Source organism: Chionomys nivalis, chromosome 3 (genome assembly GCF_950005125.1).
Source record: "Chionomys nivalis chromosome 3, mChiNiv1.1, whole genome shotgun sequence".
NCBI classification, from domain to species: domain Eukaryota; kingdom Metazoa; phylum Chordata; class Mammalia; order Rodentia; family Cricetidae; genus Chionomys; species Chionomys nivalis.
The window spans coordinates 6,056,877-6,073,239 of NC_080088.1; the positions used below are offsets into that span (position 1 = coordinate 6,056,877).

The following is a 16,363-nucleotide window of genomic DNA, read 5'->3' on the forward strand; positions in this document are numbered from 1 at the left end:
GCAAATATTTTGGGATACAGAACCAGCAAATGACCACAGAGGGGAGACATGGAGTCCATTCGAGATGGAAATGTGACGTGGTGGCAACCTAACGTGGTCGGATGGTGGACTCGAGAGGCTGCTGCACAGGTGGGTGGGTCAGTGCTGTGCTCTTACCCACAGAGGCTGAGAATTAGACCAAAGGACCAAGCTCACGCCAACCTCAACCCCCTGAAGTATCTTGTTTGGAAAAATATATATCCAGCCATGGCTTTCAGTCCCCAGGAGACTCAGGATAGCCAACAGGTTGGTGAGTGTCAACATCACCTTACAATGTCAGAAGGTTGGACACCCCTGGAGATGTTCCTACTGGGACCTTCAAAAGCTCTCATGTTCCAACAAGATACAGGCCTGGAAAATAATGTTAAGAGTCTTCTGGTTTTTGTTTTGTTTTGGTTGCATTTTTGTTTTTTCAAAACGGGATTTTTCTGTGTGACTGCCCTGGTCATCCTGGAACTCACTCTGTAGACCAGGCTGGGCTCAGACTCACAGAGATCCACCTGCCTCTGCCTCGCAAGTACTGGGATTAAAGGTGTGCACCACCACCGCCCGGTGTAAGCGACTTTTATAATGGGACTCGGAAGTTGAATTTGTCTCACCGCCATAGTGTTCCCTGAACCTGCGCTAGCTGCACTGGGGTGGCTCACAAAGCTGCAGGATGTATTTGTGCAGCAGGCTGTAGGGAAGAGAATGCGTTCGTGCTGTGGAAAGGGAAACTGAAATGGCAAGGCCTCCAAGGAAATGGCAGGCACAGACACGCACTATTATCTGAAAGCCTCTGCTGAACCTAAGGAAGCAAATACAGAAGAGAAAATCTCCAGCAGTCCCAGTCCCAGAGGAGGCCCCAGCCACCACGGGCACACCACAGGACATGTTCATACCCTATGTGTGCTGGTTTGAGGGTAGTGCCCCTCAGAACACATCTGTGGTGCTAGGTTCAGGACTGGAACCATCTCTGTAAGAATGGGGCCGTCCAGGGTCTACCATAGTGGTCGTCAGAGAGGCTACACCTGAACTGATGGAAACAGACGCAGAGACCCACAGCCCAACATTAGGCAGAGCTCGGGGAATCCTCGGAAGAGAAAGAGGAAGGACTGCGGGACCCAGAGGGGTCAAGGACATGACAAGAACATGGCCCCCACAGAATCAACTAGCCAGGGCTTATAGGGGCTCACAGAGACTGAAGAGGCAGCCTGCATGGGTCTGACCTAGGTTCTTTGCAGCTGTGTTATGGTGTCCTTGAGGGACCCCTAACAGTGAGAGTGGGGACATCTGTGACTCTTTCAGTTGCTTTTGGGACTCTTTCCCTCCTATTAGGTTGCCTCGTCCAGCCTTGATACGAGGGTACGTGCCTAGACTTATTGGAACTTGCTATGCCATGTTTGGTTGATACCCCTGGGAGACCTGCTCTTTTCTGAAGAGAAATGGAGGAGCAGTGGATCTGGGGGAGAGAGGAGGTTCAGTGAGGGACTTGGAGTGGAGAAGGGAGGGAAAACTTTGGTCAGGACATAATATATGGGAGTTTTTTTTTTTTCAAAAGTGGGTCTCTGACAACTGGAGATGCATGAGACTGAAAAGGACAGGGACAGTCAGCAAACCCACGCCCTCCTCCCAGCTCTGTGCTCTCCCTCCAGAGCAAACAAGGTAGAGGCAGAAGAAACAAGGGGACACCGAAAGGTGGTGGTGCACGCCTTTAATCCCAGTCCTCGGGAGGCGAGGCGGGTGGATCTCTGTGAGTTTGAGGCCACCCTCGTCTACGGGCTAGTTCCAGGATAGCTAGGGCTGTTTCACAGAGAAACTCTGTCTCAAAAAAAAAAAAGAAAGGAAGGAAGGAAGGAAGGAAAAGAAAGAAAGAAAGAAAGAAAGAAAGAAAGAAAGAAAGAAAGAAAGAAAGAAAGAAAGAAAGAAAAGGAGAAACAAACAAGGGGGCTTCAGGGACAAGAGTGAGGGGCTAAGCTTTCCCTGGGCCTACATTGTTTTAAAACACACCATATTTTTAAAAATAAAGTTTCAGGGGACGAAGGGTGGCTCAATGGTTAAGCTCTCTAAGAGGACCAGAGTTCAGTTCCCAGCACCAACATGGTGGCTCACAAGTGTCTGTAACCACAGCTCTGGGCATTCAGTGTCTGTCCCAGCCTCCGTGGGCTCTGGCAGACATCTGCCCACACATTTGATGCAGCAACAGATCTTCAAGGACAAGGGGACAATGACAACAGCCCCAGAGGAGAGGGCAAGCCCACCAGATGAGTGTCCGCGTGCGGACTTTGACGTGCTTTCCTCTCTTGCTGATGGGGTCTCTGGTCCCCTTGAGGACACCTGGAGCTCCCACCCACAGTGGAGAATGTTCGAGAAACACAGCCAAACACACACTCTGTGAACTTGTCCTTATGAATAAACCGAAGAGGAACAGGAAAGTCTACCATTCTTTCCATCTGCCTATTCAGACACTGCTAGTGCAGGCAGCAAGAGCTGTATCAAATTTAACAAACCCAAAAGCTAGTCACCCAGGGCAAGGTGCGCCACAGGCTTAGAGTCCCGAAGCTCTGGACTTCAGACTTAAACTCTCAGACGGAAACATCCATGGAAGCCTCTTAGGAGGACGCATGCTTTCGCAGAGGGTATAATCCGACAGGAGCAGAGTGAGCAGAATCCACGGACTGACTTTTTCATGGAGGCAGTGCCGTACAAAATCATCTTCTGTGATAACATCCAAAGAAACAACTTTTGTGTCAGTGTCCAAAAGAACCCAAACTTGATCAAGGAGGGTACAGAGCCCGAGAGCACCAACGCACATACAAACCCTTAGGATGGTAACAGACAGTGTGAGGTAAAAGCATGGGACCCCAACTAGAATATCGCATACCGTCATATCCGCCAACTAAGCTCACCATTGCTGGAGGGGACAAGAACACCTTTGCCGAGACCATGAAATAAGTACCGGGCTCTGGGGAGATGCTGGCATCAAAGACCTCAGAACGTGATTCCTCCCCCTTGTGTTCTGGAATTCCTATTGGTGAGTCTCCCAGGCAGACTGAGGGCAAGCTGTGCCACGGCATTGCTTTTGAGAGACCCACCCCCAAGACCTACGCTCTCCCTCCCCGTTCCCTCTGCTCAAGTTTTCATTGTACCCTCAGCAGTGAGAAACAGGGTGGGGCCACTGTGGGTAACCCGAGCAGACCACCCTGAAGTGGAGAAAGAGAGGACAGGCATGACGCAGAAAGATGTCTGCAGACGCCTTGGAAAGTATCCAGCTTCTTTAGAGAGGGGATGGGACCCTCACAAACAGCAACAGAAACCACTCCGCTGGCTCTGTGTCCCTCTTGTCCCTTGTCTGCCCCAGCTGGGACAGCAACAAGCAACCCAACCCAGAGGCAGAGATGACGCTCCTTGCAGAGGAAGGAGCTAATAGCTAGATGGGCAGGCGCCTGCCACCTGAGGAGGATAAAGAGAGGCCACAGTGGCCTCAAGTGGCCACCCACACACCTCAGTATTGTTCACTGTCCTGTTTGACAGTGCCACACACAAATATATCAGGAATCACACTTCTCTTAAGATCATAAAAGGGAAAACTGCTCTAAGTGAAGTAAGGTTTATTTCAGCAAAACTAAAAATGTAGTGGGCTTTTTTCCCTTCTCAAATAAAAGTCTGCACAGTGAGTCAGTCCCAGTAGGGAGGGAAGCCAGTGCTTTGTTCCCTCACTGTTGGTCAAATGTGTCTGCAGGTTACTCGGGAATTCTGTTCTGTTAGGACGAAAGCCCGCCTCCCCGTTTAACTCAGAACTGATTCCGCTCAACCGCGCTCTAACCCACTACTAAATACACTTTAGATTTCAAGACTACAAAACTCAGAAGTTATTTTTCAAACAGGCCCCTCATCCTAAATGTAGTCTAAACTGTGTATAGTATTTATTCTTGTCAACTGTTGCAATGGTTAATTTATTATTAGAGAGATCAAGAAGTTGACCCACATAGCTTAATTGCCTAACCACATAGCTTTCAGCTTTCAAATGCTTAGTGATGCCCGTGCTCCTTGTCACAGCAAGTAAAATCAAGTCATGAAAAGTAAGCGAACAAATAAAATGTCCCTTGACATTTTTTTCCTTATGTGAGTTAAGCTCAGAAAATGCAGGGCTATTTTTAATCCTGAGTTAATAATATGGCCCAATACCAGCCGGAGCTTTCACATGGAGATGAAAAGCTTATTTCCTTGTAAAATTCTCACAAGGAATTATGACAACAAAGGAACACCTTGTCCTGAAAGCCTGCTTGCTAACGCAGCCCGCTGCTACACACCCTGCACGCTAAGCTCTTGAGTGACAGCATATTTCAGTCCCCACACTGACTGCAAGGGGGAAAATGCAGAAACCGAATAGAAAGACCAAGAGTGACGGGAGCCACCTCCTCTGCACACTGCCTGCTACTGCCCTGGCCCCTGCCATCCCTCCCATCTGGGCCCTTTCTTCTTATCTGCTCATATTTGACCAGCCTAGAAAATATATGAGCTTACATATACCCGTCACCAACTGCCACGTCACAGGCTATCCCAGAGTTGGGAATCTCAAGTGATGGTTTTGTTAGCTCTCGTGATGTTTTAGAAACAGTATGTGTGCCTACGTGTTCAGCTGCACGCGTGCCACGGCATGCACGTGGAAGTCTGGAGACAGTTCCACAGGAGCTGGATCTCTCCTGCCACCTTGTGGGACCCAGGCATCCAACTCAGCTTTCCAACTTGCACAGCAAGTGCTTTCTACCCTCTGAGCTGCCTCGCCAGTCCTGCCGGGTTGTTTAGACACAGCCATTCAAGTGATGCTTGCACCCCGCATGGCACTGATAAGCTGGTTGGTACTCAGCCCGTGCATGGGTTAGTTAGACACAGCCGTCCAAATGATGCTTGCACCCCGCATGGCACCGATAAGCTGGTTGGTACTCAGCCCAGGCATGGGTTAGTCGTGGGAAAGATGATGTGGCTTCACACAGTGTCCAGTGTCTTGTGGACACAGCTGTAGGCTGAGTTCAGCCAAAACCATCAAATGGACTACCTGAAGGGGGTCTCTCCAGCATGCTGACCTTAGGGTCACCAGCGAATAGGCAGGAGCCACGCAATCTTCAGCAGTAAAAAGCACCTCGCACTGAGACAGCAGCTGGGGGACAGCAACCTGGGGCTGTGCTTGGCCCGGGCTGTGCACACATCTGCCTCCTAACAAAGCATCTGGCAGCTTAGACCTTACCTGAGCATAATGCGCATACCTATGTGCCTAGCAACCCCTCAGCAACCTAGGACCCCACCCGAACCCATCTACACTTGCACTGAGCACATGTGTATCTGACTTTAACAATGGAAGTAAGCTGTTCTCCTTGACAGCTCTGTGATAATGCCCCATAGCTACTCAAAGCACCCTAAAACAAACATGGGAACTACAGGCGATGGGCCAGTCCAGCTTAGACTGGTTCAGAGGTGTGTATATGAGACAAACTGTGTCATCTGAGTGAGCTTTTAGGGGAATCTCCTATTTGCCTCATGCTTATTTATCTTATGCTTTTGCATAACTGGGTTGCATAGTATTGAAATCACACTCCTCTGGGAAGGGACAGGTACCATGAGCAAAGGTTTGCATAATCTAAGACCATCTTTCAAAACAGAGAACCACCTACAATACAGCCCTTAGAAGCCAAACTCTGGCTCTTCCTGAATCCCAGAAAAGAAAACCCCAGCATTAATCATGGCCCTTGAGTGTTCTTGTTCATGTGGTTCACTGTAGTAACACTCCATGGCTACTTTTTGCAATCTGTTAAAGCATTTGTTTCAATTCCTTGAATAAGAAGCAAAAAAAAAATAACAATAGAGAATTTAAAAACTAAAAAAAACCTGGAAGCACCCAGACCTGACCTGGATCACCAACTACAGCATTGTAGGCATCATATCCTACCAGTCGGCATGGGGGTCAAAAAGAGTCAAATCAGATTCAGAGGGAGGAAAACCAAATCCTATTTCTCAGTGGCCAGTGTGTTACAGAATACAGAGTCATGTTGTGGAGTATTTAACCAGGCAAAGATGTGTTACATTTGTTTCTGCTGCCTTTGTTTAATTATGTGAAGATGGGTTGCTTTTATTCCACCTTGCCTGCCTAAGGCACCTGATTGGTCTAATAAAAAGCTGAGTGGCCAATAGCTAGGCAGAGAAAGGGTAGGCGGGACTGGCAGGCAGAAAGAAACAGTAGGAGAGAAATCTAGGCTCCAGCAGAAAAAGAATAAGAAAAGAAGAAAGGAAAGAGCAGGGGAGATGTCTGGGGCCAGAAGCCAGGCAGCCACCAGACAGACAGACAGACAGACAGGAGAAACAATGAAAGTAAGATGTACAGAAGGAAATAAAGAATCCCTGAGGCAAAAGGTAGATAAAGAGAAAAAGGTTAATCTAAGTTAAAAGAGCTAGCAAGCCAGAAAAAAGCCTAAGCCAGGCCGAGCATTCAAAGCTAATAAGTCTCTATGGCATGACTTGGGAGCTGCTTGGTGGCCTAAATAAAACACCCAGTACAGAGTCGTATCTAATCCACCACACTATGAGAATCCATCGACTCAGCCCTTGACTAACTTGAACACACCGGAAAGCTTCAGCGAGCCCCGGGAGCCGTGGAGCTGTACTCTTACACTTAGTGACAGGAAGAGCTACGAACAACACACTCACCTTAGCAACCCCAGCATCTGCAGCAGCTCTTCCATCTGGGCTGCCACTTACAACTTGGAGTCATAATACACTGGCTAAAATGTCAGTGAACGCAGACCGGCCCCTCATATCTGATTGCTGCCACCTTTGAGCTTTCTTGAGTATTGAATTCTGTTTGGGGAATTCAATGATGCCGAGAAGCCATTGAGCGCAACCTAAAACTTCGTGCAGCCTGATTGTCCATGGGAGCAGAGTAGAAGGCCTTCGGCTTGGAGCTCAAACAAAGAAAACGAAGTCGGGGGAAAGATTGCATCTTCCCAGCTTTTTTTGAACTGGCCTCCAAGGTCCTGACACCAAAGGCATCAGAAAAAGTGTTAATTTTCTGCATATCCAGACCAAGAACACCTTTGTTCTGTGAAGCTCCAACACACACGATGGCTGTGATGCACTCAATACCTTGGCCATTGCTCCAGTGCCACATCAGAACGCTGTGTATACCTCAACCTCAGGGATGGGAGCAGCAGTTGCCCTGCTCTGATCCCTGATCTCATCCCTTCATCCTACTATGGTTTGAGATGCAATAGGGGTCCTGCAGGGAACGAGACCGAGAATACCGGGTAAAGATTTCTCCCTGTCGGGCTGCTGCACCCCACGTCCAAAAAGAGAGAGCAAAACACAAACAACAAACATGCAGCCGGTTGTCTCCAGGTGCCTGCCCAAAACCCCCACCCCTCTGCTTGCCAAACATTCCTGCTGATTTAAACCAAAAGGAGACATGGAGGGTGGAAGAGGGAACCCCTAGGCATTTAAGAAGTTACGAGATATAGCACACCAGAGAGCACTTAAACACGGCAGCAAACGGAGTGAGAGACATCCAGGCCAGAGAGCCTACACTGGTTCCCAAGCGCCGATGGTAGACATGACCAGAGAACAGGTCGCCCCAGTCCACAGCCAAAACATCCATGAAAGGAAGCAGGGCACATGTGAAGACAGACAAACATCTGATTCCTTTAGGTCAAAAATCAGGAAGAATAAGACCAATGCCCGTTTGAAATCAGACAAAGGACCTACACAATCAGCCCCAGGAAGTGGGAGGCAGGAGATTCAGACACAGGAAAGCAGCATCTCCCGGCTGCATCAGAAAGAGAAACCTGAAGTAACTGAGCACCATTTCCACCTTTCAGAGTCAAAGTGTTTGATAACTCAGGACCTCAGTGGGGAAAGCCATGGGAAAGCAGAGTGCCGGCAAGATGTCAGAGGAACTTACATAGCTCATCTTGGAGGAGGAAAATCAGTAAAGGTTGGCACAGGCTACACACGCATCTCTTTTCTCCTGGCATTGCCATTCCTAAAAACTTAACTTCCGGTGTTGCTGCCTGACTGGAAGGATGTTCAGTACAGTACTGGTCAGTGTATCACAAAAGGGAAACACCTGCATACGCATGAAGGATTGATCAGAGTGCATCCATCATGACAATACCAGGGCATTTTTAACGAGCATAAAGGATGATTTCTAAGAACCTGCTAACATACTGAAATAAAGCGATGTGTTTCATAAGAGACAATACAAATAGAATTGAGTTTGAATTAGGTATCCACAAAGACTTTGACTTTCCCTTGAAAAGGTGGTGCCTGGCACCGCTCTCTTGAAGGGTGGGCTTGGTAACTCCAGTCTGATGAGTAAAATAACTTACAAGTCACCCTTCTGTTTTGGGGACAGGGTCTTGTATGTGGCCAGCAGGACTCAAACTTGGTATATAGTAGAGGATGACCTTTAACTTTTGTTCTCTGCCTCCACCTCCCAGGCTCAATTTATGTGGCGATAGAGATCAAACCCAGGACTTTGAGCATGCCAGGCAGATATTCCACTAACTGAGCTATGTCCTCAGCCACAGTACTGTGTAACTTTTGAAATGAAACCATAAAAGGCATTATGGCCTTTTCTTTGATTTTCCTTGGATTCCTCTTCTAGAGACAGCCACGAGCCAGGCTGGAAGACCTGAACACAGCACAACAGTGTACCACGTGATGAGGAGTTGAACCTCCTACCAAGAAGCAAGTGAGTCCGCCATCTTGGAAGGAGCTTCTCTGCCTCTGTTGGTCCCTCACCCCAGCCAGCATCCTGACTACATCCCACCCTAGCAGCTCCAACATTCCTGTGCCCAAGTGACTCTGAACAAAAAGTATTTGGAGTTCAAGGATTGGCATAATTCTCCAAAGCTCTTAACAGCAAATCTGGGGGGATTTGCATACGAGTTTGGTATGCACGGCAGATGTCTCTGGAAAGACCTTTAGTAGTCATCTCTAGGGAGACAAGCTGGAAAGTTCTCACTCAGAGATGGAAGAAGACTTCTTTTTCATTGTATTATAGATTTTATGTTCCTTTTCCCCCTTATGCTAATTTTTATCTTTTATCTTTTCAAAAAAAAAAAATCAGAGTATGTTTCACGGAAGAGCCACATAGACTACATACACTTCCTGCTCCGGTTTGTGTATGAACACACTTAAGCTGTGCTTTATTCTGACCTTAGTGAAGTCAAAACTCTTGACTTTGTGCAGAAAATGCATTTCTAGCACTATGTGAGATGCGTACTGTCATATATATATATTTCCTGCTACTCTAGTAGAACCTGAGGGTCCTTTATTCTCCACAGTCTGCTCCCTTTTCTGCATCTAAATCAACCCCAGCTTTGTGGACAAGGCGATGTGTCTACCTCAGGCACCAGCCCAGAGTTGGTATCCCTAGAGGTCAGCAAACTGTTTCTTAGAGGATCCAGCAGTAACTATTTTAGGCTTTGAGTTCGACAGTGTCCGTCACAATGGCTCAGTTCTGGTGTCACTGAGTACGAGCGGTCGTAAACAAGTCATTTGGGGATAATCATGACTGGCTCTGAAAACCTCTATGGTGCTGATGAATCCTTAATTCATCTACTTCTCGTGGCCCTAAAATATTCTTCTTTCTTTTGATATCTTCAACCACATAGAAGTGACTAGCTCATCTTGGGTTTCAGATGTACAGACACTGGACCAACTTGTCTCCTCACTGGCCTGTGTCTTGGAAAGGTCTGGACGGGCAGGGGCCGTCAGCCAGCTGGGGCCAGTGGAACAGAGGGGAAACCCACTTCCAGGTAAAAGGAGTAAGGAGTGGGCCTGAGGAGAGGGCTGCTGGCCTGTGTCAGAACTCTCCAGTGAAAGTCTGATGCAGGTGAGAGAGGTCATCTTTGTGAGACAAAGGGAGAAGGGACCCAGATTGTCAGACCCTGCTCTTGTTAACCCTGCTTTTGTTAACACTGCCAACTGCTGCATCCTGTTGCTTGTGTAAGAAAAAAAGAAGCTGTTTCAGCCCCCTGTAACTGCTGCTGGGCACACAGCTCCTGGTGCCCTTCCCAATATCAGTCACCCGGGTTAGCTCTGCTGGAAGAAAAGCTTTGCTGGGTAGACGCAATTGCTCGATGCTGTGGGAATGCAGCATCCATAGCCCTACAGCCAAGATGTCCTCAGAGGGAACACAGCCTATTCCTCTTCCAAAGGACATGCTGGGCTGGGGTCGGGGGGGGTGGGCTAGGATTGTGTATAGAACTTGCTTCTCTCACTGTTAGTCACCTTGAAACCATCAGTGTGGGTGCTCATCTATCATCACAGAAAGCAGGCACTGAGGAGGAGCATGAGCCAGTGTCAGGGCCAAGCTGGGAGTCGAATCAAGGAGGCCCTATCTCATTCAGGTTAGTGGGGTGTCGTCGCCCATCCCCTCCACCCCACCCCACCGCAGTGTGTGTACGTTTACTGTGTCCTATTGGAGGAGGGAAGCAAAATTTCTCATCCTCCATCTCACTCCACTAAACCACACTGCTCATTTCAATGATGAGCAAGTACCATCATTCTCGAAGCAGTTTTAGAAGAGACTAAGAAAACACAGAATGAAAAGACGGGAGTTGTAGGGTGCTTTGTTGCTCCTTTCCCTTCCAAACACATAGTACTCACACTGTGGGGAAAATAACCTCCCCTGGCGGTTCCCTAGAGACCAAGTTCCACAGGACAGGTCTCAACATGTTCTCTCTGGAATGTTCACAGGGAGCAGTAGCCTACTGGTCGACCAGTAGTCTCTAAGAAGCGGGTCCTGGTATAATCCCATCCAGCTGTGTAGTGTTAAAGTGTTTGACAGTCTCATATTAGCTTATTTATTTTTGGCACTTCTGATGACATAGCCAAGAGCCACATCTTCCTTGAGTTTTACTTTACTTTCATGAGATTTCAGTTTCTTTGTTTTTTTTGGGGGGGGGGTCTTTTTGTTTGTTTGTTTGTTTTTGAAATCCACATCTGATGGTCCAGGCAAGTCCACAGGTTCTATTACACCTGCATGTTCTCGTTAAATGTGATTGAGTAAAATACAACTTGGGAATGCTTAGACTCTAGTTCAGGGTAATTCAAAAATCATGTGGAAGATTTTTAAGTCATGTAGAATTTGCCAGGAAAGCCATATCTCAGACTCCCCCAGCCCTAATGCGGCTTCAGAGGACACAGGCCGGATTTGAGGAAACAATGTTGTGAACCAGACTTCCCTGAGGATTAAACCACTGTGGTTACGCAGTTTGTTGATCATTGCCCCACCCCCACCCCCAGCATGTGCTGTTATGAAGTTCTTTCCTAGTCCTGAGTGACGACGACAAATATCTCTCTTACTAAATATATTTGGGGAATCACCCTATAGTTTGGTAACCTAGTTAACTCTTCTTTAAGGCAAGAAAAAAAGATTAGCAATTAATGATTAACCATGAATTTGACCAGCAAAAACTCAAGGGAGTCTCCCTTGACATCCTGCACATAGCCATAGCTCCTTTACAAGAATGCATCGTGGTATATTAATCGAATAAATAAATGACAAGTTATCAACATGATAACTCTCATAACATGAGCAATACAATCCACCAGGTGACCAAAATTATAAACCCACTTAAAGTTGTGATTATTAATCTGGGTCATTAGGATACCATCCAGTACATAGTATAATAAATTGTATTTAAATAAATTTATGTATAATAAAATATAAAATGTTATAGCTAGTATATTTGAAAAATAAGAAAAACACTAAAAGGGAAAAAGTCATGGACAGGATGCAGACAAAGTGCAGTGCAGGGAAGAATTCCGCTGGAGCCTAAAGCCAGACCTCAAAGAACATCTCTGGGAACTCAGTGGGTCTGCGGGGCCCCAGGAAAAGCACCACGAGCACAGGCCTTAACGCAGAGTCCACATGCAGGATGGCCAGCCTGCCACTGTGGACTGCAGAGTCCACATGCAGGAGGCCCGGCAAGAACTAGACAAGCCTGAGCTGGTAACAAAATGTAAATCTGACCTAATGGCAGGGTTTCCAATACAATGTGACAAATCTAGAACACATCTTGACACAAAGGGTTTTGTTGTTGCTGCTTTGGGTTTCTTTGTTCCTTTGTTCCTCGGGGGAAAATGATTGGAAGGATCAGCAGAAACCAAGAGGCCTTATCAACGTGAGGCAGATCACAGGTGACCCTCAGAAGCTACCCAACCTCACTGTTGGGAAATCCATTTGTTTTCTTAAAGAAGAATAAAGACAAACAGGGAGTTTGGAGTCAACCAACCCATATCCTACATACACCAACTACGGGCAAATTCCTTCAGCCAACCCGCATCCTATATACACCGACCATGGAGGAGCTCCCTCAGTGCTACCCAAACCTTTGCCTATACCAAAACACAATAGCCACAAAGATACATTGTTTGAGTTTTCATAACATTCTAATCTCTAGCAAATGAAAATTCAGTACCTAGAGGAAGTCTCCCTTAAAAAAATGGAGAGGAAAGCACTTTATCAAAGAAAGCTGGAGGGAAGAGAGAAAGGGCAGCAGCGCGCATGGGCATTGACACCATGCTAATGCAGAGCCTAGCGCAACTCCAAGGCTTTACAGATCTCTTCCTGGGACTTCCTAATACCCTCCGAGGCGAGGTATCGTATTATTGCTAAATTGAACAACTAGCATCAAGAAAGTGACAGAGGCGGGATTTGGCCAGTTCTTCAATTCCATACCTGCAGTCATACTGGAGATGTAATTAATGATGCATTTAATCTGTCCAGGGAAAGGGACATGAAGACTTCAGGGGGACTCCTGCATGCAGCTGACAGCCAAGTGGAGGAGGCAAGGTCAGGGCACTCTTGGGGGAGACCCCACTCAGGCAGAGGGTGAAATATGTGCAAACGTTCAAGGTTCAGAGGACCAGGAATATGGTTCTCTCCTGGTGACAAGTGCTTTCCTATAGCCAGCACTGCCGTGCCATTGGTGACACAATGCAAACGGAAGGCCAGAGAGCAAGGAGGGCAGAAACAGAGGCACGAAGGGCTTGTGTTGAGTTTACTTGAAACTCTATAATAAACAGATCAAAGAGGGTCAGGCAGCAAAGCAGAGGAAGCAGTCAGAGCTGCAGTTCACGTCCTAACTGCAACCCAAGCAGGTTGGCTGCAATCACGCAGCCATGTGACCAGAACAATGCAAAATCTCCCTGAGGGAGCGGACTGCAGTCACCGTGCTTGTGCAGTCGGTCCCTGCAGCATGTGGTTGGACTCCATCATGCTTCACCATCTCCTAGGGTCTTTAACACAGTGTGGAGTGTGAGAACCATCTCACCATTTAGAAATGCAGGCAGATCCTAGCCACCCAGACGCTTGGCTAAATCCTGATGTTGATCTCCTGGGAACATTTTCCTTTTTACTTATTAAAGTCTGAGTCAAGGAGGTTCAGACCTGAGTGGTTCCCTAAGCTCGAAAGGTTTTCTGGAGGATTAGCGCTCTACAGGGACCGCATTCTTCGTCCTATTCTCTCCCGCTTCCTGGGATCTGACCAAAGGTCCCAGGAAGAACTTTTGGTTTGTGTTTTTTTTAAACAAAGCTTTTGGTGTGGGCCACTGCTGGACTTTGTCCACTTTTTTTGAAGCCTTGTAAAAATGCCTTTTTACACTCAAAACTTCCTCCTCATGTGTCTACAGGCTCCATCAAAAATGAAATCGGGGCTTTCTTCCCAAATAAAGGGGGAGCGTAGTACACAGACCATGATCTTTAATTCTTCCAAAGCAAAACTTAAAATGTTCAATAAATCACCCAGCGTAAGGGACTTTCCACTAGACCCTGAAGGCATATATCTGCTCTGCTAAAACCAAGTATTTTTTTGCTGCTGAAAATGTTGGGCAACCCTGGGCCTCTGGGAGTTAAGTCCGGAGTTGGATCTACCTGTTCACATTTTTTTTTTCTTTCAAGGACTAAAGGTTCCTTTAGCAGAAATCTTTTGAAGACCAATAAGGTGGGTCTCTTTTTGTTTTCCTCCTAATTCTTTAATAACCTTGGGACTAGAAGGGCCAGTTAGGATGTCCAGGACAAGGGACTAGGAACACCCCCAGACTGGACTTCCAAACATTTCTACCCTCGAACACCTGACTCCCAAACCTTACACTGCAGGTTCCTGCCGCAGACTTTTTTGCGGTGTTGAAACTTGGCACCTCACACAGGCTAGGCAGACACTCAGGCTTACCACTGAACTGCACCCACAGCCCTAACTTTTCGGAAATCTTAGCTGTCCCTTCTGGCTGGTGATGGAAGCGCCTGTGCACAGTTTTGGCTCTGCACCGGTCTAGATTAGAAAGACAGGGTAGTTCTAGGACTGGGGATGCCCGGGATTTACCTTGACAAAGAGGGTGATGTCATGCTCCTGTCCCCGCTCCCCCACTTCGGACGCTGGGCCGTTCTGCCTGCGGCCATTCACTTGTTCCAATTCTTCTCCGCCCTGAGCGCTGGGCAACTCAGCAAGGTGGTTGCTGAGTTCCGCCTGGGACTGGTCGTGCCGGGTGGATTTGGCCTCCTCCTCATCAGGGCTGCGGTCGGGGAGCTTTTCCTGGATGCCCTCCTCACAGCGTCCCTCCAACCCTCGTTCTGGCCTCTCTTCTTCCTCCCCGGTCTCCTCCTGGAGCTCGCCCTGCTTCCCATTCTCTCCAGCGTCTACCCTGGCCTCCTCCGGAGCTGCTTCTTCCGACCCGTCTTTCCCCAGGGCTCCCGCTTCCCCCGCGGCATCTGCGGTGGCAGTTCCCGCCACCTCCCTGGGGTCGTGCTCTTCGACATTTGCGGCTGCGACCTCAGTCGCCTCAGCCTGGTGCTCTGAGCTGTTTTCCCCTCCACCCTGGGGCTCACCCCCTGACTCCTGTGCCTCTCCTACTGGTGCATCTGTGTCCATGCGGTCCCCTGCAGGTCCCTGGGCTTCTGTATTGATCTGCGACCCTTGTGCAATGCCTCCCTGCTCTTCCAGACTGGACTCTACCTCCTTACACGCCTCTGAGCTCGTAGGGTCCTCCGGCTGCTGGCGATCGGCCCCAGGGATTTCCCGGGCCTCGCCCTGCTCGCCGAGCCCAGGGCTCGGCTCTCGCACCTGCTGGGCGACCGGCTCCTCCTCCGCTCCCTGCAGGACCCCGGCGCCCTCTGGGTCTCGTTCTGCAGCCTCAGCTTCACCCTGCTCTCTGCTCGCGCCCGGAGTCTCCGTCCAGTGGCCAGTCTGCGGGTCCTGTGCCTGCGCTCCCCCAATCCCTCCGTCCGGCCCACTACCTCCTGCTTCCTTCCCCGAGGCAGTCGCTTCGGCGCCCGCTCCCTGCTCCCTGGGCGCCTCTGCAGTTCCCTTGCTCTCTTCCCGCCCCTCCATGTCTGCAATCCTAGGTTCTCCTAGACCCTCAATCCTCTCAGCTTCAGGTTGCCCCTGGGGACCAAGAGCGACCTCTTTGTGCTCCGTGGCCTCAGCCATGGTGAAACACCCTTCCTCAACACTTCTCAGGGATGAGTGGCAGGGGCTGCCAAGCCCCCTCCGAGAGGACACCCCAGCCCCGGTTCTGGAGTCGAAGGCTTCGCTTGATGCGAAATCCAGCCGGCCTCAGGAGCTATGTCCGATCCCCTGACTTAAGATCTCTGGTCTCTTCCTCTAGCTTTCGTGCTTCTAGATTCGCACCCAGACCCCAATCCTGATACGCAGGCCAGGATGTAAGGCTAAAGAACGCAACTTGCCTCTTGAACCCTTAGAAGAAATGGACTGGTTCTCTGTTGTCTCGGAAGTTGACCAGTAGTCCTCAGAGGCAACTCTACCCTCCCAGGGCTTGGGCGGGGTTTGTCTTCCCCACCTCCCAGCCTGTTCGGTGGCCTGGGAACCTAGCCAATGATAGCCTTTCCTGTGGCTTTTGTGGATTTTAATGAAAAGACTGAGTTTCCTGACCACTTTGGCGTTTTCTGGAACAGCTTCAAGTTTCAGTGCCCTTTAAATCACAATCACATACGTCAGCACCTAATTCTCACCTTACCTATCCTTACCCCCTTACCTCGCGCTGGAGGAGACTTAAGCTCACATGGTACAGAGTGGAACAGACCCACCTGTACCTCTGATTCTCCGGCAAAGGAATAAACCCTAGAGCGGGTGGTGGTGGCACAGGACTTTAATTCCAGCACTCGAAAGCCAGAGGCAGGCGGATCTCTGTAAGTTCGAGGCCAGCCTGGTCTACAGATCGAGTTCCAGAACATTCAGGACTGTTTCACAAAGAAACTCTGTCTCGAAAAAGCAAAAACAGAACAAAACAGAAAGGTATAAACCCTAAGGAAGAATCACTGAGGTGAGCC

The 16,363-nt window shown here is 48.7% G+C and overlaps 1 protein-coding gene across 1 annotated transcript in view; it reads right to left on the reverse strand.

Annotated features, from left to right (window-relative positions):
- The window catches only part of Clic6 (chloride intracellular channel 6), a 42,116-nt gene extending 26,326 nt beyond the window's left edge, over window positions 1-15,790 (reverse strand). Inside the window, exon 1 of the mRNA XM_057764612.1 lies at window positions 14,400-15,790. Coding sequence (XP_057620595.1) covers window positions 14,400-15,503 — 1,104 coding nt within the window. The 5' untranslated portion in view covers window positions 15,504-15,790. The remainder of the gene's footprint in view (window positions 1-14,399) is intronic.
- Window positions 15,791-16,363: the final 573 nt, after the last annotated feature.